Below are 23,521 nucleotides of genomic sequence, written 5' to 3'. Positions count from 1 at the left end.
GAAGCAACTTCCGACATGAAGACAGAAAGCGTGTAGCGTTGCTGTTTGTAATTCTTGAGAGGGAGCTGATAAGTCAGCGCGAGGAACGCACAGCGAGAGCAAGTGTAAGGGAGGCTGATGCCAAGTCTGCGGAGGCAGAGCGCGTTCTCTGTATTTCCTTTTCGGTTGTTGTTGCTGTTTTTTTTTTCGATACGTAGACATCATTTGTTGCCCCGTCGACGCTGGTGCAAGCAGTCACGGCATCCGCGCCCGCGTCCCCAGCGCGTGGTAGGAAGACAGACGGTTCGCTGGAACGTGTGTGGTGTTGTGACCGAACGCAGCTGCGCGCGTGAAGCGAAATCGTGAACTATGTTCGGTGCTGTGACGTTCGAACGACAGTAAAGTTGCGGATGGAGACGTGATCTCAAGCTTCAGTGTTTTGTAGGAGTATTTGAGGTAGGTCCATGTTCTCTTCATTGAGTATAGAGCAGAATTTCCTTTTTATATGCAGCTAGGTACTAGCATATTAGCAGGTGAGAATTTTGATGGTACCTTTAGGGGGTGTGGTAAAACTTGGTGGTAATGCTTGCTGCCATGTATTCAGTGCCGGTAGAGAGCTAATTTAATTTGACATTGGCCTCCCTGAGTTTCCTCATTGTCGTCGTGGACCCATAGCAAGTGATGTTTATTATTCTGGCTGGAGCTATACTATAGGATATGTTAAAGTATTCCCTAATGGGCTGACGCCTACTGGCTAAAAGGGAACGATTCGCGAAACAGTAGCGATATTCACGCCGCGGATGTAGTGATGGCGCTTCTGGGAAAGTGCCGATTTAATGGTGTGTATTGCAGAAATAAAGAAGAAGCGAGTGGAGGGAGGCGATTTTAAGCAATGGTTATGTCCATCTTTGCGCAGAAAAATTGAGATTTTTCATTGTTTCCCGCAAGAATTTGTCGAGTGGCCACCACCCTCTATAAATTAGCCACTGCTGATGAGATCACAGATGCTGGTTTCACGAAGAAACTATTACTACGGTGCCTAGCAAAACATGCACGTAGGTTTTATACAAACGGCTAAAATGCGGTGTCAGCGATAGGAAATAAATATAACCTACACATGTATAGTTGTTAACATTAGCGTCGAATACTACTAAAAGCAAAACCGAAAAGTGGGGGAGAAATAATGTTTTGCAATAAATTTTTTTCTTTCTTTTGCGACCTGCAAAGGAGGGTACAATCTGTGAGAGAAAGTTTGTTGCTGAAGTACTCTTCTGTAGTTTCACAGAGGATGTATGACAGATTATCTTCTGCTGACCACGATAAACAATCTGGGTCGAGAGTGTTTACCTCTGCAAGTGGACATAACATCATACCATATCTTTCGTGTCGCTAAAAAGGCTATAAGAGCTTGAGAAAAGCAGATGCGTTAAAATGTCCCCGATACAACAAAGGTTTGCTTCCTTTTAGCGAAATCGTGCAATAAGTGGCACTTTCGAATTAAGAAAGATATTGCACTAACATACATGGTTCATATTTTCGGTTCTGTTTGCGACTACTGGACTATGCATGATGGTAATAGATGCGATGACTGCATTACGCCTTCTTTTTTTCATAACAATCAAGCCCCCAATTTCTAAGCTGAGGTGCAGATAAGAGGCATGCTTCCATAAATTACTTTTCCTGTTTGTATGGTATGTGGAGCTAAGTAAACAGACATGTGTGAACGGAACATGCTATTCCGTTCTACTTACAGATCCTGCCTTGCTTTTTGGACATGGAGAAATAAAACTCTGCGTAAAATGTCAGCAGCGTCCAATACCAGCCTGTACATATCACAGCTGGCACCTTAATTGGGCTACGCGTTATTAGAGGGCAACAGTGGGCTCCGATTACTTTTGCCCGCATCTTTACATTTAAATAAATGTTAGCACATATTTTCTTTGCTAAATTTGATAGTACAGAAAAAGTGCAACAATGTGTATCAAAACGGGAAACTCTTCATGGATCGAAGTGATTAGTGTATCTGATGATGGTTTTTCACTAACTGCCCGCATCGCATGCAGATGTATTTTTATTTCCTTGTGATAGGATTCGTTACCCTTGAACTTGCATATATTCTTCGTGGCATGTGTTCAGACTTTATACACATTTTCCTCATAGAATACAAAAGATGTCACTACGATGAGCAGCATGAGAGGGGAAGGAGGAGTTGCATTCGATGACTTGCCTGAGTGCCTAAGAATAGTCGCGCACCAGGAACTGGGAGAAACAGCCGAAGTAAGGCGAGAGGCTGTAAAACAACTACGCCATCTTATTTCAGGTAAGCCAATAAAGTCTGTTGCTGGCGAATCGTGAGAACCCATATGATGGAGACTTTAATTATGCTCCCTAAGCAGGCCAATTTTGAGCTCTTATAGTAGGCTCAGGATTTCTTGAAAGCTGTAGTTTTTCAATGAAAGTGTGAAGTCATATTCGCCACTCTCTCTCTTTGCGAAATTTAGGCAAAGTTACATATCTATCACTTGTTTGTGACTCCGCCGCGAGTTGTACAATCTTTTTAGAAATTTGACCCTTTAATAACATAGTCGAAAAAACAAACGACCGAACCGTGTAAAGTTGTGACAAAACATTCGGTAGGTAATTATGTCGACTCGTGAGGGTTTCCTGTTGGCCCTTAGTTCCTTTTTGTATTTCTGTAATATTTCCGTAGTCCACAGTTCTGTACTGACTTTTGCTATCACTACAAGAATTTTGATGTTACTACAAAAATGTCTTGTCAGAACAGGTTCACTATCACAAACTGCACATAAATTCTCTTGTGACAACAGAGCAAAAAATTTTCTGTATTTTTTTTTTTCGAATTGGGAGTTCAGTGAGTCGTACAAATTGACTTTTTTGATAAATCTTTTTGCAGGCATCTGCTCCGGGCTTCTCAAACAATGTCCAAAAACAATCAGCGAGTAACCAAAAACAATTGGTTACCACTATCGTTACTGCGCTGAACATTAAATAATATCTGGTTTTAGGGTGTTAAGAGAAGTGCACGCAAAAAGAAAAAGAGAACTGTTTGCCTCACGCGGCATATGCACCTCTCCAAAAGCATGCAAACTATCGTACCATCAATGTGGCTGGTAATAGCTGTAAAACTGAGAGAGTTTCTAAGATTTGTTTTTCTGCTCTTTTTGCATTCATCAGACGAGCCATCGCTCCACTTCCCTTCGGACGAAGCATCTCTGTTAATTTTTCTACGAGCGCGCAAGTACGATGTCCTGGGCGCTTTCCAAACTCTAAAGAAGTACTTCAAAGCGCGGAAAGAAAACCCAGACATGTTTGATGCCCTCAGTATCCGCACTGTCCCTTTCTATGCCGCCTGCCGTCAGCATCAGCTGGTAACTTTGTCTCGGAAAACTGATCCCGATGGGAGGCCTGCCTTCATGCTGAAACTAGGTAAAGTAACTGAAATTCTTTAGCATGTCTTCTTTATCTTTTAGTCTGCCCTTAGAGTCTATATTTCAATGAGCCGAAAGAAAAGAAACTATTCGTGTGTGTTTTGCGGCTAGAATGGCGTTAATAACCAGAACAGTAGAACTGCTCGTATGTGTACTTAGTGATACTGTGACCAAGAAGAATTGAGAGATTGAGCAGAGAGACGACAACGCCGAAGTGCATGCGATTGACTCGGCGGTATTATACTTCTCGCTGTCCTACATACAGCAGACTAGATTAGCTTCTTGGTGAAGGTACGGTTGGTAGATTAGCACTGTAAAAGCTGCATGCAATAGATTCCTAAAAATAGTGTTTTGAGCATAATTTACTAGTTTGAAACGCAATACAGTTAATCAATTCCTGCGTGCAGCCTCTTTAGGGTATCCTGAATGTGTAATTTTATTTCAAACAATAGGAATCGGTGCTGTTTACCTTCCTTCGAGTGTGAGTTGATCATATGAGCGACTGCTAAATTATACTCGACATTGCGAATGGAAGCCTGCGCACACAGAAGCGTGAGTTATAAAAAGTAAACACCAGAAACTGCTGATATTTTGCAACATTGTTCCACAACCAAGAAGGTATTGCTGACAAACATCAGACGGGGCTTGCTATTCTTTGGAGACTGCTACTCAAACTAGGCGGCTGGGCGCCTGGCGCAAATCATACGTCGAAATTGATTTTGCGACCTTTTAATTTTGTTACCACTGACATCTCACACAAAGCCTTGTAATCTAATTTTTACGCTGCAGCCTAGCTTCCTAACATGAATAGTGCAAGGAAACAATACGCAAGTAAAGGTCATTAATATATACGTGCAACTGAGAGTAAAGAGACTAGAGAAAAATGCTAAAGAAATCAATTTGTTTTACTTGTACACTAACATGAAAACCCTGCGAAGTTAGCTGACTGATTTCCCCAGATATCCTTAAGAAAACAATGAAGTGCCCCTACTGCTCGTAGTACAGGAAGAAACCATTGTATTACACTAATAAGCCCTCCCCTTCCATGGTATACGTGCACAGACTTCCAGATTTTTTTTTTTTTAATATTGTGCGATTTCGCATCCAACTGCAGCATGCTGTGTCTGCCGACACCTGTGTGATTTGTTGCGTCTATCTTTCATCCTTTATTGAAGACCCTTTAACATTTAACTTGGTTTATGGCATAATAAGGACGTAGAAACGTGCCATATTTCGGCCTGATAGTAATGTTTCTCAAAAAGGCTCGAGGCCTTGCAGGCTTTTCTTTACTCCCCTTCTGTTTTTACGTCAATCCACATTACCATTGCCTTCTTTCTGCGTGTTAGAAGACAAGAACAAGGCACTGAGGGGCTCGCGAGTGAGGCATTCTTTTGTTTCTTACAGTGAATGACCGGGACCAAAGACTCGGTAGAAAGTAATTTCCAGAAACTCCACTTTAGAAAAACATATAAAAGCTGGAAAGCATATGTGTAAAGCCATGAGGCTACTTAATACATGTCCACTGTTTTCTCTAACTTTCTATCGCGAAACGAAAAAGAATAGAACTGCCTATTTGTCGCGTTCACCCAGAGTAGGCATGCCATCATCATAATCATCATCAGCCTGACTATACCCACTGCAGGGCAAAGGCCTCTCCCATATTTCTCCAATTAACCCGATTCTGTGCTAGCTGCATCCACTTGACCCCTGCGAACTTTACCTCATCCGCCCACCTAACTTTCTGCCACCCCCTGCTACACTTTCCTTCCCTTGGAATCCAGTTTGTTACCCTAAGCGACCATCGGTTATCCTCTCTTCACACTACATGTCCTGCGCACTGCATGTCCTAGGCATGTCATAATCCCAATATTCTAACTCTAGCTTCTGATAACCGCTATATTTATTGCCTTCATAATTCAGGACTTAACACAAGCGCCCTCCCGATTAAGAAAAGCGACCTGCGTTCCTAAATGGGATCGCAAAGCCATTCGGAATCGTCAAAAAGCATAATTCATCAGTAGCATTGAATTCTTGCAAAACCGTCACGTTCATTTCATTTCTTCCTATTTCTATGGTAAGCCTAGCGAAATATTAATAAATAATAGTCCTGATTTAAAAACCCATAGTGCACCGCGACGTAATAACAACTTTATGCTGTTTTCATGATTCATATCACAGTTAATATCTTCCGCGAGTTTTTTCTCCCGGGCAATCAATCCTGCGCCATGATCATCTCTGTAAAATTGAACACATCGTTTGTCGCATATCTCATTTTGTGAAATGATTCTCACAGTGCACTGTCACAGAATGAAACGACCTGGCCTCATAGTTGACAAGGTGACAGAAGCCCAGCTAAATTTCTAGGTCCTTAGCTCTCAGACAACGTCATTGAAATGCATTTTTTTTTATTTTCGCTGTTAATTTTCATAGCTTTTGCTTATTTCCATGTTTGTACATACTCTTCCAGCGCGTTTCCATCACTAAAAGTGAATGTTTATTTTTTCCCTCATGTCATTTTGACGTATATTCCAACACGTTTTGTGCCTTGCTATCAGCGCAATATAATTAATATTTTCTAACTATTCTTGGTCCTGAATGCTTTTTTTCTTCTTCCTTCTCTAAGCTAAAACAGGTAGTGGATGGCATTTTCTGTTTATCAAGAAAATGTGATAATCCAGATGCGGATAGTCACAAAATATGGGGTCTGATTTCCTCTCTACTTGCAAAGGACTCATTGCAAAAAATGTGCTCTTTGAGTATTTATTGTACTTACCACAACTTGGCTCCATCTCCGCTTGGCACCACAAGAATGTAAATATTATCTCATTTAAAAACATCTACCCATGCTGTCGACATGGCTCCAGTGACAGCGGCTATTGCACATAGCGTGTTTCGACTCGCGATGTCTCCCCAAGTGCTGAGTTTATCAGACTTTCCCTGATTACAGAACTGGCATAACATACGCATTTACGTGAACAACATGTCGCAGAAGCACTCTATCGAGCGCAATACGGGATTAGAAACGCGAACACTCCTACCTGCATTGAACTGTTAGTGTGCAAGTTCAGGTCATTGCCATCACGAAGTGTTCAAGCCTGTGAGTTAGTGCGAATTTCCAAGTTTTTCAGTGCGCTGCTCTAACCTTTGCAAATATTTCGTATCGGCTTATTGGCATTAGTAATATGCGCACAGCTGCGCAAACACAGAGGTTGGAAAATTCGTCCTGGAGACAGCACGCCTCGTGGGCATTGTATCTTCTAGATATGTCACCACGTTCATACCGTTTAAAACGCAGTGTGTGTAATTTTCAGCATAATGAACTCGCAGTGTTTAGTTAGTGTGTTTTGTGCTACTCAGTGCCATTTTTGCTAACAGCTCACTGTACTGTAACGTAGAGAGCACGCGCAAGCATTGTGCGTAGTCAGGACTCGTAGTCATATTCACGACACCTTCGGATGTTCAAATGCACGCAGTCTTTAGTCATCATCATCATCATCATCAGCCTGACTATACCCACTGCAGGGCGAAGGCCTCTCCCATATTTCTCCAATTAACCCGGTTCTGTGCTAGCTGCAACCACGTGACCCCTGCGAACTTCTCAACCTCATCCGCCCACCTAACTTTCTGCCGCCCCCTGCTACGCTTTCCTCCCCTTGGAATCCAGTTTGTTACCCTAAGCGACCATCGGTTATCCTCTTTTCGCACAACATGTCCTGTGCATGCCAATTTCTTCTTCTTACTAAGTCTTTAGTACCTCTGCCGAATTTTCGTATTGGAAGAATGTTAGGTGGCTACAAATCGAGAACGTCACATGTGTTCTTTAGCTATCACGCAGAAATGCGTGCGACTGCCCCCTGGAAATCTCCGCACCTGAAAATAACAGCAGATACCTTCAGTATACCACAATATTCGCAAGTTTGTAGACCTGAAACGCCTCTTACTATTGTCATCGTTTCTACCAACCTTGAAGCGTCGAGTGCGCGAGCGGCTGCAGTATATTGAAAGCACATTTCTCTAGCTGCTTCCAACACGCCAGCTGCACGACGAAGCACTTTTTTCAATTGTGCCTGCTGCATAACAGCTAAACTTTTGCTTACTAGATGAAACACTGTCTGAGGATTTGGTAATGTGATATGGTGAAGCTATCTAAATTTCTCGTGTGGAAGGTACAAGGGGAGGTACCAGAAATGGAAGAAGAGAAACACACATTGAGTGGAAACGCAGAGCTAAATGTGCTCATTTCAGCTTGCGATCGCTTTTCTTAAGTAAAAATTAACGATAACAAGCCCTGAGGAGGGTCAATTTCTTGGCCTTTGGGTATCGTGATCAGACCTCAGTGTAATGAACCGCATGCCAACCAAAAGGATCTTCATGGAACCGTAGCGAACCGCTTGGTGCAAGTTAGGAACTGAAAAGAACGACTGCATACACAGCAGAAAAGAAAAGATTGGCTATTACAGCATTCGCTTACCTATTGATAAAAAACGAGCGCATAAGTTTCCTGAAATAACATTGATTCTTGAAATAAAAGAAAAATAGAGCTTTTTTTCACAGAAACGAGGCTTTGGGACTTACATGTTCTCTTTGCGTTTTCTTTTTCAGGAGCATGGCACACAGACATCTGCTCGCTAAGCGACTTCTACAGAGTGGGCATACTGCACATTATGCACATGCTCTTCAGGGATGACAGCCAGATCAAAGGCGTCGTTGTCGTGTTAGACATAAAGAACCTCGGTCCCTACCATTTGACTCAGTATACGCCTCCTAACATCCGAAAGTTTCTAAGACTTGTCCAAGTAAGTTGAAAGCGTCACTTAGATGACAAAACATTTGCCCTTTTAACTTCTTCTATACCGTGTCTTGAAGTAAACACGTTGTTTCGTACCGATATCGGTGGAAATTTCAGACTCCCTCGGGAAATGTTTCTATGCAAGACATATAGGCCTGGCTCAGGTGTCTGTGATTTTTGCCTGTGCAATTTGTTTTGCTGAAATATTGTAACAGTTTTCTTCAGTCACATATGTTTTCGAAACTAAGCCTGCCTTGTGCCGTTATAGAGTAGGTGAGCAAGTAAACATATTTTTGTTTGTTTCTCAAAGCTTATGCGCTAGAAATTCGACGAGTAAGATTTTTTTTTTTTTTCGCACTGGCTCAACAAGAATGGCTTTTAGTCAGAGATATAAAACTTGCCCCAGCAGATCTTTTTTCAGCGTACAAGTGACCGGTCTTCCATTACAGTTATCTGCTCTACCCCTGTAGGCTGTCTTGAGTTGTGTTCTCTTTAAAGGCGCATGAGAAAGTAAGATCGTCATTTTCCAATAGCAATGCTCAAGTACACTTAGGGGTCATGTTCCCCTGGCGGACAAAGCAGACCATATATTGTGCGCTGCACAGTCCGAGCATGATGCGTACTTTTCGATGCGGCCTTGTATTGGAGCATAACATGTTGAAGACTGACCTGTGTGGCAGTGTGACCCATTCTCAAGTATACTTGCCACAGAGTATTTTTTGTATAATGCAGTAGACATATGCCATTGTTTCTCAATACGGCGTTAATTCCGTTTTTAAAAAACATGAAAGTGGAGGCAGATATTGCCATTTTTTTTATTGTTTTTCTTACGCTAGTTTTGAGGCTAATTTTGAAGACAAAATATTTTGTGTTACAGGCGTATTCCGGACCGCACATATGAATTCTGGACAAGAAGTGTTTAAAATAGCGCAGGCTCACTGCATGTGTGCGTTATTATGATTGACATATCTCAATTGGAATCTTGCTGTGCCTTTTATATCTACGAAAGCGCTTCGATGTGCTTATTCTACAGCTTATCGCTTAAGCTTCGACGTAACTTTCGGAGGACGTGAGAAGTTTTCGACAGTATTTTTTCCGCCACTAGCATCAAGGAAGAGTGCACGTTTTTTAAGAAGCATGTAGTGTGCCTTTTGAACGTGCAGTAGATCATCTTTGTCACATCTCTCACTCCGGGTGACTCTATCCACAAACTACTCTAGTCCCCAAGCAAAACTCTTGTGAATCAAAGTCATCGACAACTCTGGCGTTATTTACTGATTAACCTCGGTTATTGCGATACATTCACTAAGCGAGGTCACCATCACTACTGTCGCGAATAACGGCACGTTATAAGAACAACCATCTGGTTAGCATGCTCTTCGTGACTGCAGCACATGTAGATGTACAGTCTTTAGTAAACAAAATACACGGCACAGGGCATTTGCTCCTAAGCCCCAGTAACGGAACCCCTGGAAGCACTGCCACGATTCTGGTCCGTGTCCGGGTATTAAGGCTCCATGTTCACAAGATCGTTGTCACGGCTCCTTTCGCTGGCTACGACGTTCAGGGAAAGGAGCCTTGACATCCCGGACCGAAGAGGGACAGCACTCCTGGGATACCTAAGGTCGACAAGCGTGAGCACGAGATTTTCGTCATCTGCAAGACTACGAACGCTGGGGATGTACAAGCCTTGGAATAAACATATTGAGCTGTACAAAGACTGTACGAGAAGGGCGGTCTGTCTTTGTTCAAACCAGTGCCAGCTAGCCGACTTCAATTTGTTTTTTGTACGTGTGTGAAGATTTAACTCTCTGAAAGTTGCATTTACATTTATTCTCTTTGCAGACTTCACATTGTAAGCTTTGATGGTATGCAGAGGGTGTACTTCATATACAGGCTTGTGTTTGCAAGAAATACGAGGGAATAACTGTTAACATGCGTATACGATTTTTACTTTAGGATTGCGGTCCAATTCGGATAAAAGCAGTCTACATTGTCAACAACCCTGCAATATTCGACCTCCTGTTTTCTATAGCAAGGCCATTTCTGAAGAATAAAATAGTTAAAAGGGTAAGACTCCCTCCATATATCTTTGGGTGATCTGTGTGCCGATTGCTTGCATAAAGATTTTTTTTTTTTAATGCTAGTCAGCGTAGTGAGTGCTGGCGTTGCGAGCGACAAATAACGAGCACGTCTTTGGCAGCTGATCGACAAGGCCGGGAACTGTCCGATTATAGCATTTGTGCAACGTCACGCGACCATGTCACATTCCAATTTTGCAGGAGCTGCACAGATTCGGCTTCTCAGTCCAGGCACTTGAATTCCGAATCAGACATGCTACAGCTAGGCCTCGCCGGCACGTTAGTACGGTTTGGTTAAGCGGTGCCTTATATACATGCCCGATGGTATTTGACATAAAATGACAGCATACGATTATTTGATGAACAGAATGTAGGCTAAAGAGTGTTAGCGAGATTGCGAAGCACATATTCAGGGATTAGAGATTTAGAATGCTGCAAAGTGCATGCAGCCGAAGCACATCATTAGCATCCTTAACCATAAACACAGTCGTGCAGTCGAGAGAGAGAGAGAGAATAATAATTTATTTGAAATATGTTAAGAACTGCAGCCGAAGCCATTCTCTCTTCTGCTCTTAGAGAACTTGAAGCCTACAAAGAAAAGTTTGCGAAGAAGCTAAGGGCCCGCGAGAGACAAGCGACTGTTTAGTCAGGAGAAACATATGCTCCCGAATTCCATACATAAACATAGGTATACAGACGAGGGTCCCAACGCTAACCGCGTGCCATGGGACCCTCGATTGATCAATACTAAACTAAATAACAAACAAGCCGCATACAGAAGAGTACTTACGTAGTAAGAAAACATTGGTTATGCTAATAAAGAAACTTTATACAAGATCTTATACACGACAGAGCTTAAAAACCTTCTCCCCTCACCCTGATGGTTTTTTTTTTTTGTTTTTTCATGTTCGTGGAGCCATCGACCACTAAAGGCAGAGATTTAGAAACAGATGTTATGCTGCGGAGAAGGTTTCTTCTTTGCTTTTTTTTTACTGAGTTATTCGAGAGGTGAATCATGCTATTTTGGGCCCGCATGAGGAGAAATAGCGGCAGGTTTCAATCTCCCCATTGTTAATACAGCAAAAAAGTTTTTTTTTTTTTTTTTTTTTTTTTTTTTTTTTTTTTTTTTTGTGGACGTCATAATGAAGGGTGAGTATAAAAATAATAGTGACCGTTCAAGTGATATCTGAGAACAATAATGGAGCAAACACCTAGGTTCCGATCGCCAGCCAGTGCATGCAATTTAGGCTACGAGTGACAACGTGTAGTGCAGTAAAACGCTACCGGAAGTTCGCTAAACGGAGGGCTGACGCTTGCGAAAATTTCATTGCTCTTTTAGATACGACTTTTCGGCTATGATCTCTACAAGCTGCACGGCCTTGTTCCCGATGACCTGATTCCAGAAGAGTACGGAGGCGCGCACGAGACCTACGACTACGAGGAGATGGAGAGGGAGCTAGAGGACCATGATGAGACATTCCAGCAATGGAATTCTTACGGTTACAAAGAAATGGATGAGAACGCTGTGTAAAAGCTGAGAGACGCACTGTTCACGCCAATACTGTCGCACGTGCTAGCATGTAATCAATGTTTATGCTAGTTCCTAACAATTGAAAGCGTCCTAATTGCACTGAAACCGCGATCGGTGAGATGGAATAAATTGCTGCGTCACCACAGCGCATTGACAGGGCTCATATCATCGTATTCGTAGTCTCAGAATTCACAAGGACGCCTTGTTACGTCACAATCTATCTGCCGCTTTGATTGAGTGGCTGAGATGTAGAGGTGGAGAGCTTCAGTTTTGAAGGAAAACAAAACCCGATTATTTTTTAGCGACTTCAAAAACGACTTTCTCTCTGTTCTTCGTGAAAAATTCGAGCTGAAAGCTGAAAGTGTTGTAAAGATCCTTACCAGCATTTTTTTCTTTTATGATAAAAGCATTTTAAAAGTTTTAAAGCTTCATGGACGTTTTTTTTTTTTCGGAAATAATAGAAAGTTAGCAAACTTTATTTTCTACAGAGATTATCCAATGCCTTTAGTATGCACAGGACTTGCATAAATAGTCTAAGCTAGTTAGCATGATTATATTATTAAAAAGGCTTTCAGGCGTGGCAATATTATAGCGAATAATTTCAGTCGTGATTGTCCAACATAGCTGTTCCTGCTCTCATACAAATTTTCAGGCTTCTCATTTAGTCGATATTCCGATGCTTCAAGCTACGCATTTCAAAGTTGTACCACTGGAAACGCAATAGAAAGAAACAAAGTGTAGGAATTTTCACGCAATAAAAAGATGCACTGATTTCTGAAAGTTCGAGATGCACTCGCATTCTCCTCTTGTCCTAAGCTCGCCGTAAGCAGTCCGCATGCCGCGACTGGCCTTGTGCTTCGGCTGTGCATTGGCGGCTTAGCGGTGAGCATCCACACTATAAAAGCGAGTGCCGTTAAAGCTGCTTACAGTCTGTGACACGCTGTGAGTCGAACGGTGTGTTACCATTCCTTGCCTGCTTTGACAGTTGAAGTACAAATTTCTGTAATTCTTTCCGGCCTCCGGTTTGTCATGCTGTACAATGGGGGCGGGAAACTGGAAGCTTTCCGGCAATGTATATAAAGCCTTATCAACATATGTTTTATGGACGCAGCTATAAAATTCCTTTGCTTTGAGCCTGTCGTTCGAGACGCTGCAGAGTTGGCATTGGACATTCGTGATCAACATGACCAATAGTGTTAATGCTTTGTATACATCAATGCAAGCAATGTCCCCGCTCACTTGCTCTATTTATCTATAGAATGCCGCATCGAGAAGAAAAAGAACAAACCTGTTGCCAAATATGAGTTCGTTCGCCCTCCCTCAGTGCAGGAAAGGAGAAAGTACGAATACTATCGAATGTGCGAAGGAAAAAAAATAAATGGCAGTAGGAAATGTATTTGTTTGCCTCAACCGCATTAGCGGGTTGGCATTAGCACTAAAGGTACGACGACTGTTAGCGTCTTCAGTTTATGACTATTTAACAGTCTACTCACAGTCCAAAGCTTCCGGTCGGACAGGAAACATCCCCATGGTCACGCGACCTAGTGCAACGGAGTTCTCTATATATCCGCTGTCATCCATTTTTTGTCGCCAGACTGATAACGCGGTAGTGAGAGAACTTTCTTATCATCGAAGAAACGAGAAATGTCTTTATACTTACACTTGTCAGTTTCTCGCCCGTTTATCCGTCGCTCTCAGATTCAGAATGGCTGTCAAGTCACGTGATCATAGCTACAGCATTATATTTCTTAGGCGCCACGTGACAACCCATAACATGCAGTCCACCATCTGGTTCATTATGTGTTACATAACGATTCCCCAAAGTCACGCGACTGAGAGCCGATTCACCGCGATGGACCTCCGACGGCATAGCTCCTCCCTCTCGCTTCAAATGTTTAAACCGCGTGGTTGCTCGGTTGTCGCTGCTCGAAACGCTCGTGCCTAGCCTGACTATAAAAGGTGTAACTGCTGGCTTTCGTTTTGCGAGCACGCTGTTCGTTTGCTCCGCGCGAACGGCTGTCATCAGTTCTGACCTAAATTCTGAGCGCTCAGTGGCCTTGCTAGCAGTCTTTTTGAAGCACAAAGAGTCTTTTGATATCTGCAACTCATATTTAGACAGGACTTCTGTCACATCCCATCGCATTGAGGCAGACGGCTCTGCAATATTTGTCAACGTTGGTATCATAGACGGACAGCTATAATATTTTTTTTTTCAACGCCAGTATCGCCTTTATCTGTCAGAACACAAAATCATCCAAGAACTAGCGACGACATGCTCACGCGAAACATCATCCGACCACAGGCGAGCTCCTGATCGTTTCCTATCGTTCTGGCCTGGTAAACAGATGGCTTAGTTCATTTCTGAATGAATTACCGGGCCCTTAACACGGTAACCAGTAAAGATGTTTACCCAATGCCTCGCATCAGCGAAGCATTGGGCTGTCTCCAAAGAACCGAGTATTTCGTTTTTCTACTCAGTCTTGTCGTATACTCAGGTTTCTGGCAAATTCAGATGTATGCATCCGACAAGGACAAGGCCGCCTTTGCTCCCCCGTCACAAGCGCTAATCGAAATTCCTGCAATGGTAATCCAAACACGGACTGCTCGGAGTAGACCGGCAGAGCTCCTGGCCAGCAGCTCAATGGATGCGTGCAAGCGCGCCTCCATTCAGCGGCCTGGTTCCTCGGAGGCGACCGTCATTAATTATTGTCACTTAAGAGCATTCATCGAAGACCATCTGCACTCAGGGTAATATCTTTCTGTAAGTGTACCCTCAGAAATACCTAATTGCATACTGCAGAGGAAAAAAAAAAAAAAAAGGAAGACACCGATATATTTCCAGCCTGAGTTCAAGATGCTTTAGATTCCAGTGTTAGTGGTGGCCCCTGTCGGCTTGCTATGAAAGCAGATAGTTCTTTGAAACGCGGAGTGGCGGCGCTCGCTAACATGGCAAGATGCGGGGACCATGACGGTGTTACGACCAAGCATCCGCAATTGCGCGCTCTATTGTTCGCCTGTGGGCATGGATAAGTTTTGTGAATATGTGGTGATGGTCCAATGGCTCTAAGTGAGCCTGTTTCCAGGAATCCTGTTTTGTAAGCATGTTTTGCTTTGTGGACAACCTGCAAATGCCAAATTGACCCTGTCAAGAGAACGTCTGGAAAAACACAAAGAAACGTCCCCCTGCGGGAAATAGCAGGAAGTGCTTTCTTTCTTTTGTCCACCCTTCCAGTCGAGAAGTGCTATCCTCCAGTGATGAATGCCTCCTATCCAAAGGAGACGACAGAGTGACATGTCCGCTGACGTGCAGGACAAGAAAGGAGCATGACTCATACGGCCATTAAGTGATTTCCCGGGAATGCAGGAAAGATTTGCAATTGTCGAAAAGGGACCATGTTGGGAGCCCTATGCGGCGCCACGTGCACTCGGGTTTCTGAGAAGTAAAACCCCTTTTCAGAACCAGCTTGTGGTTTCTTTGCTGAAGAATAGAAATGTACCTCCTCTCCTCGCCGTTCCCAAGCTTTTCCCGCCAACAAGTGATCACGCCCAACGAATGAATGCCGGACCAGTCAGTGCTTCAGACCATCAGTGCAGTGAAGTGTTCGATTGGATGCCGATACCTGAGGGGCGTGCCCTGGATTTGGTTGGTCAGCATCTTCAGAGAGGGGCTGGACATAGGGGGTTTTTAAGGACGCTGCAGAGCACGAAATGTCGCTCTGGGCCCTGGGTAAACGGCTCATCCAGTCGCTTCTCGCTATGAACTCTTAACGCTTGTCATTTTGCTGATGTACCCTTCTTTTTCGTGTAAATATTGTAAATAAGTTTCTCAAAGTGCCATTAAACCTGCTTGTACATATTTCACCAACTTCGAAGATTCAATCCTACTTCAACCCCGAGTCTCTGCACGCTACCAAGTGAAGGCCGGGTCGACGTAGCCCCAGCGTCACGACAACTGGTGGCAGCGGTGGGATCTGAATCTACAAGCCACAACATCTGGTGATTGGAGGTGGATCTGAAGCTACAAGCCACAACATCTTGTGATCGGAGGTGGCATCTCAAGCAACAAGCAGGCGCAACAATCGGCCAACAAGACAGCAGCTCGGAACATCGATCGCATGTGTGGGTGAGTGCTTGGCTTTTCTTCTGATGTGGACCAGGTTCTAGAACAGGGTTAGATTTTAGAACTGGTAAAGAGAGTGTGGAAACGCCTTTAGGTTTGGTAGTTTGCACAGTTGTTTTGGAAGTAGCCGACACTCGGAGCGATCATGGACCTACAAAAGCTGCAGAAACCGGAACTGTTGCAATTGTGTGAGGAATTGGGAATTGATACAAGTGGTTTGGCACGAAAACCCTTGATTATAAAAGCAATCACTGATTTGGGAGCCGATGATGAGGAGCTCAGTGAAGCATGGAACCTCATCGGACAAAAAAAGGAGGAACAGCTCAGACAGCAGAAAGAGCGTAAACTTGAGAGGGAAAAAGAGGAAAAGAAGCGTGAAATTGAGAGAGAAGCAAAAAGGCAGAAGCTAGAAATTGAGCTCCGGAAATTAGAACTAGAGTTGAGCAAGAGGTCGGGCGATTGTCCCCAGCTAGCGGTACCTCTTCTCAACAAGGAGACAGATTTCAAGATGTCAAAGTACATGCAGCCATATGTGATATCAGGGGATATCGGTCTGTATCTGGTTAACTTTGAGCGAACCTGCGAAAAACTGTCCTTCCAGCGAGACACGTGGTCTCAGAGATTATTGACGGTTCTGCCCTGCGAGGCAGCGGAGGTTGTCGCGCGGCTTAGCAAGGAGGACGCGGACAACTACGAGAAGGTCAAGGCTTGCCTTCTGAGAAAGTATAGGCTTAGCGCCGAGGCGTTCAGACAACGTTTTCGGAATGCTACTAAGTCCAGGGACGAGAGTTACCCTGAATTCCTGTACAATCTAAGAGTTAATTTGGGCGAGTGGCTAAAGAGCACTGATTCCTACAGTGATAGGGACGCTGTAGTCGAGCGAATTCTTTTGGAGCAGTTTTATAACTGCCTCCCAGAAAAAGAAAGAAATTGGTTACAGGACCGAGGCGAAATTAAGTCGGCAACTGAAGCTGCCGAACTCATTGAGGAGTACGCTTCGCGTCGACAATTCAGCAACCCAGCAGTGGATAGGCCCCGCAATCCCAAGTTCAGTGTGAATAACCGTCAGAAAAGGCATTTTGCTAGATTTGCAAACGAAGAAAGGAAGGCTTCTTCAGGCAAACGCCCTAGAAAGGACGGCAGTGAGAAAAGTGGGGAAGTGACCAACGCGCAGAACACAAAGAAAAAGCTTGAGGCTAGGAAGCCGCTCACATGCTTTAGGTGTAATGAGCAGGGTCACATTGCCGTCAACTGCCGGAAAGAAAAGATTGCTTTCTCGTATGTCAGTGACTGCGATGAAAATATGCAGCTTTTAGAACCCTACCTGCATGACCTAGTAGTCAACGGGAAGCCTTGCAAGGTACTGCGCGATTCGGCCGCAACGATGGATGTTGTCCATCCGGCGTATGTGTCGCCTTCCGACTATACAGGACAGTGTGCATGGATCCGCCAGGTAGCGGAGGAACAGAGTGTGTGCTTGCCAATCGCGAACGTGGTCATCGAGGGCCCTTTCGGCAAGTTGACAACCGAGGCTGCCGTTTCAGGAAAGCTTCCTAAGTGCTATCCGTATTTGTTCTCCAACAAATCGGACATGCTGCTGCGAAAGAGGGGCATCCTTTTCGGAGACAGAGTTGTGCAAGCCTTAACACGTTCAAAGGCGCGAGAACTAGCTACACTGCTCATACCAGAAAATTCCACAGCGGAGGAAGCGGCAGTTAAAACAGTGGTCGAAGCGGAAGATAGCGGGTCAGAAAAATTTGAGAGCGAGGCATCTCAGATAAGTCAACTAGAAAGTGAGCTTGATAAGACACGGAATGAGGACGTTCTAGAGAGTAACCTCTTGCCGCCGGTGTCTAGCAATCTCACGAGACTTCTAAGTGGAACCCGAGAGGACTTAGCTATGGAGCAAGCCAATGATCTCAGGAATAAGCTCGAAGTACAGTGGGAAGGACCTGATGAAGTCGTTGCAAAGCTTTCTAACACTAACTACGAAGTGAAATTCCCCGGTAGGCGTAAAGCAGTGCGCATTTATCATTGCAATCTTATGAAGCCTTATGTGCAGAGGGAAGCCGTGGTAAATCTAACGTTAAACCTTCCCGAGGAGATGGGGGACAACTTGATTTGCCTCAGCGGAAAAGGAAGCAACGCTCAGGAGCTTCTCAAAAAGACGGAGCAGAGAGGAGAACTAAAGAAATCCCAGCTGTCCGATCTGGGCGAGATAATGACAGAGTTTGAGGCCTGCTTCGTGGACAGGCCAGGCAGAACTGATTTGACTGAGCACGATATTGAGCTGACTTCAGACGTGCCAGTGCGATCAAGGTGCTACCGATTTTCTCCAAGGCAAAGAGAAATTCTGGATAGGGAAGTAACTCGCATGCTGGAATTGGGAGTAATAAAACCCTCGGAAAGCGATTATGCTTCGCCTATGATCTTAGTAGAAGCTCCAGGTAAAGACCCTAGGCCTGTGGTAGACTACCGAAAGCTAAATTCTCTCACCAGGGATCAAGTGTATCCTATTCCGAATATTGAGGAGAGAGTAGAACAGGTCAGTAGAGCGGCATATGTGACTACGCTGGACCTTACTCGAGGATACTGGCAAGTACCGCTCACTGAACGCGCCAGCAGATACGCGGCTTTCGTCACTCCGACGGGCAGCTACCAGCCAACAATGATGAGTTTCGGGCTCAAAAATGCTCCATTTTGTTTTTCCCGAGTCATGGATAGGGTTTTAAAGGGGTGTGAAACATTCGCGGTGCCTTATTTAGATGACATTGCGGTTTTTTCCGACTCATGGGCGGACCATATGGTACATCTAAGAGCTGTACTGAGCCTTTTGCGTCAAGCTGGACTAACCGTAAAGGCCGAGAAATGTTGCCTGGCAAGGGCGACCGTGGACTACTTGGGTCACAATGTAGGTCAAGGTTTCAGGAAACCCAGCGAGATTAAGATTTCTGCGGTAGCAGACTACCCGCGGCCGAGCACGAAGACGGAAATTCGAGCATTCCTAGGTCTGACGGGATACTACAATCACTACATCCCTAACTATTCATCTTTGGCTAGCCCTCTGACCGACGCTCTCCGCAAGACAGAACCGACAAATGTAGTCTGGGACGAACAAAAGGAAGCCTCCTTCGTAAACCTGAAGGCTGTGCTGATTAGCCGTCCGGTATTGCGAGCTCCAGACTATGGCCGAGAATTCACGGTCCAGTGTGATGCCAGTGATCGAGGGTTAGGTGCTGTTCTCTGCCAGAGAGATGACGACGGTAATGAGCACCCCGTGCTCTACTTGAGCAGAAAACTGAGTTCTAGAGAGAGGGCTTATTGCGCGTCAGAGAAAGAGTGGGCTTGCATTGTATGGGCCATTCAAAAATTGCAGTGCTATCTTGGAGGGGCCAAATTCACCGTAGAGACGGACCATTGTCCCCTGGCTTGGCTGCAAACTGCGACATCGAAGAACAGTCGCCTTCTTAGGTGGAGCTTGATTTTACAGCAGTACAATTTTGAAATAAGATACAAAAAGGGGAAGTTAAATGGGAATGCGGACGCGCTTAGCCGCTCTTTCTAAGCGGTCCGAGATGTTCCTCACCATGTATCCAAATTGATAATCAGGTTTTTTTTTTCTTTCTTCGTGCGCTTGTATATGTGTGACTATGTAAAGCAGCACGTTTGGTTTTCTAGGAATACGTGGGTCCTGAACGTCTTGAGAGTGGGCTTTTCTCGAACAACAATGGCAGTTTTCTTTTGACCTGGTCTCTTCAGACGGGAGCCGAGTGCTTGCTTCGACATGTGGTTGAGTTTCAGACAGCTCGAGCAATTTGGCCTACAACAATCAAGACAACGCGACAAGCAACAGCGAGCTTCAAGCGTTCACGTGCAGGCCATTAAGTCGTCTCTTCATGCAGCAGCTGGGACTGCTGCCCTCCGAGACTCTTCTGGCGGGGGAGGAGGCTGTTACGACCAAGCATCCGCAATTGCGCGCTCTATTGTTCGCCTGTGGGCATGGATAAGTTTTGTGAATATGTGGTGATGGTCCAATGGCTCTAAGTGAGCCTGTTTCCAGGAATCCTGTTTTGTAAGCATGTTTTGCTTTGTGGACAACCTGCAAATGCCAAATTGACCCTGTCAAGAGAACGTCTGGAAAAACACAAAGAAACGTCCCCCTGCGGGAAATAGCAGGAAGTGCTTTCTTTCTTTTGTCCACCCTTCCAGTCGAGAAGTGCTATCCTCCAGTGATGAATGCCTCCTATCCAAAGGAGACGACAGAGTGACATGTCCGCTGACGTGCAGGACAAGAAAGGAGCATGACTCATACGGCCATTAAGTGATTTCCCGGGAATGCAGGAAAGATTTGCAATTGTCGAAAAGGGACCATGTTGGGAGCCCTATGCGGCGCCACGTGCACTCGGGTTTCTGAGAAGTAAAACCCCTTTTCAGAACCAGCTTGTGGTTTCTTTGCTGAAGAATAGAAATGTACCTCCTCTCCTCGCCGTTCCCAAGCTTTTCCCGCCAACAAGTGATCACGCCCAACGAATGAATGCCGGACCAGTCAGTGCTTCAGACCATCAGTGCAGTGAAGTGTTCGATTGGATGCCGATACCTGAGGGGCGTGCCCTGGATTTGGTTGGTCAGCATCTTCAGAGAGGGGCTGGACATAGGGGGTTTTTAAGGACGCTGCAGAGCACGAAATGTCGCTCTGGGCCCTGGGTAAACGGCTCATCCAGTCGCTTCTCGCTATGAACTCTTAACGCTTGTCATTTTGCTGATGTACCCTTCTTTTTCGTGTAAATATTGTAAATAAGTTTCTCAAAGTGCCATTAAACCTGCTTGTACATATTTCACCAACTTCGAAGATTCAATCCTACTTCAACCCCGAGTCTCTGCACGCTACCAAGTGAAGGCCGGGTCGACGTAGCCCCAGCGTCACGACAACGGGGACACTTTTTTGGGAGGCATTTCGTGCTTATGAAAATATACACGACTATCACACGCCTCTGTTTCTTACCGCTTGAAACTCATCGCTGATGATGTCTTCTGTTTTATACTGTGTGGCAGCTCCATCTTTTGGCATAGCACTGTACCTTGCTAAAAACTGCTAGTACGGGCGTTTCCTCTTCTTTAACTTCCATTGAGCGATTGAGTGAATTACGAGCAGCCGCTACGAAGCAAAAAATTTCGACCTGTTGGAACTGCGCCGCTCTTTCCGAGCCTCAGTGAAAACTTTAAACAGAATTTTCTTTTTCGCATCGCCGCGGCGTAAATCGCAAACGTTTTCACTTGCATGTGAAACAGGCTTAACAGGGAAATACTAGTTGTGTCAGTCAGGCTCTTAAACGCCACGTGCATCGCCACATGTACCCGCCGCGCGGATCATCGCACTGTTATTATGCAACAAAACTTAGAACAAGCCTTTGTAACAAATGGCCGATAAAGTTACTGGACTCGAGTTTTTTTACACACATTATATTTTACATCGTATTTGCTTCCCTTGACAGGTACTCGCCGCCTGAAAATTTGGGGATGCACTTCAAGCGTAACAACTACCGTGATATGTTAGTTTTTGGTCTTATACCTGCAAAACATTTTGTTCCTTCTCAACTTGCTCGTAACTGTTACTGCGTTGTTTTCCCTCTATAGCTTGGGTCCAGAAAACGGCGCAGGGTTTTGTGGTAGGCAAATTAGACATCCGAATTCTCGCACAGCAATTTGTATCATGCATTAAGCTACCACCGAAAGTTTCACAGGAAAAACTTAGTAACGATGATATTCACACTGGTTGTGGTTTTCGCATTTTATAAGTTCTATTCTGTTTACTGTATCTCATACATTTTCAGGAGTGGTTGCTTTGGTTTGGTTTATAGAGTTTAACGTCTGAAAGCGACTCAGACTAAAATGTTGGTCAAAAATGCTTTCGGCCAGCTCAGCATGTTCGATTTTAAGGTGCTCAGAGCACTGCGCGCAAGTAAAGCCCTCTCTGACTTTTCCATTACGATATCTTAGGTGCTAAGGCGTTCCAAAGGCAGCCACCAGCTGGCGAGAAACGATTTTTTTACTCTGTTTTCTTTAATTCTTTAGTCTGTGCCAACAGTACGCTGAAATCCTGCTGCATTCTAGACTTGACAGAAAAAATACTCCATCCTCACCAAAACTAAGCAGAGTAGAAGCAGCCACCCTTAGAAAAACACAAACCAACCGCTAAATTCACGACACATTACTACAAAAAATCTAGCCCACCACCTAACGATATGAATGCCCATTCTGTAACTTGTCAAACTATCTAAAACATATGATGTGGAAATGCAACAAACCGCATGGTATCAAAACCACGCACCAGATACCGAACGGAAGAGCAGTGGAAGACCCAGCTGCCAAGCCCCAGCCTGGATGACCAATGTAGTCTCGTCGACCGGAATTACAGGTAGACGGCTCGTGTCCTGGACTGAGGAGAGTGCCCAACTAGGGCGAAATATTTCACGCCTACTCTAAATAAAGGTTTATGTAACTCCCTGTCCGGGTTGCAGCGTCGCAATTTAGGCCAACCGAGCTGTGTACGCTATCGTGTAATGGATCAACAATTATATGGCCAATGATATACGAGTGGCAGGGTGCATGAACGATGGTCCTCAAAGGGAGCTGGCAAATGGGAGCCATTAACGCTGTCTCATCATACCTTTAATGGTGATGTTGAAGTGTCCTCCTTTTTTTATTGCGAAAGCAATACTGCTCGCAGTTTGAGCCATCAGCGTGGCCCGACGGTGACCACCATTGGCCTTTGACCTTTAGACGACCCCCGTAGACGACCCCAAGCTGGCAGGAACTGCCAACTTGGGTCTCTCGTTTCACATGGGACGGTTATGCCAGAATCAGCCTGCCAGGACCCTGGCATTCACGTTATTCCTAGAGCCCAATAAGGCACGTTCATACGGCTTGGTTAAAGAGAAGCTTCATTTGTGGGCTGGCAGGAGCTGCCGACTTGGGTCTCTTGTTTAACATGGGACGCTTATGTTAGAATCAGCCGGCCAGAACCTTGGCATTTCGTTACCCCTCTCGGCCAATAAGGCACATTCATACGGCTTGGTTAAAGCTGGGCTGTATCTGTGGGCTGAAGAAGAAGAAGAAGCAGAAGAAGGCACATTCATGCGGCTCCTGGCCTGATCCAAAACTTTGTGATCCCCCGATACAAAGGGGAATGGCCGCATCAGCATCAGCATCATTGAAGCTGGGCTTTATCTGTGGGCTGAAGAAGAAGAAGAAGAAGAAGAAGAAGAAGAAGAAGAAGAAGAAGAAGAAGAAGAAGAAGAAGAAGAAGAAGAAGAAGAAGAAGAAGAAGAAGAAGAAGAAGAAGAAGAAGAAGAAGAAGAAGAAGAAGAAGAAGAAGAAGAAGAAGAAGAAGAAGAAGAAGAAGAAGAAGAAGAAGAAGAAGAAGAAGAAGAAGAAGAAGAAGAAGAAGAAGAAGAAGAAGAAGAAGAAGAAGAAGAAGAAGAAGAAGAAGAAGAAGAAGAAGAGCGCTCCTTGGCTCCAGGGCGCTGTAGGGCCCTGGGGAAGTTGGTGGCCGTACCTGGGCTCACCTACGGA

The 23,521-nt window shown here is 44.7% G+C and overlaps 1 protein-coding gene across 1 annotated transcript; it reads left to right on the top strand.

The window, feature by feature from the left end:
• Positions 1–251: 251 nt before the first annotated feature.
• LOC146190628 (alpha-tocopherol transfer protein-like) lies at positions 252–12,603 on the top strand. The gene is made up of 6 exons (XM_084599818.1): positions 252–435; positions 2,140–2,299; positions 3,175–3,426; positions 8,031–8,224; positions 10,177–10,287; positions 11,638–12,603. Exons 2-6 carry the CDS (start codon positions 2,161–2,163, stop codon positions 11,827–11,829), a joined length of 888 nt encoding a protein of 295 aa, XP_084455944.1. The 5' UTR covers positions 252–435; positions 2,140–2,160; the 3' UTR covers positions 11,830–12,603.
• Positions 12,604–23,521: the final 10,918 nt, after the last annotated feature.

Source organism: Amblyomma maculatum, chromosome 4, assembly GCF_055883805.1.
Source record: "Amblyomma maculatum isolate TAMU_Amacu chromosome 4, ASM5588380v1, whole genome shotgun sequence".
NCBI classification, from domain to species: Eukaryota; Metazoa; Arthropoda; class Arachnida; order Ixodida; family Ixodidae; genus Amblyomma; species Amblyomma maculatum.
The sequence above is the reverse complement of the archived record's forward strand: the minus strand, read 5'-3'. Positions and strand labels throughout refer to the sequence as shown.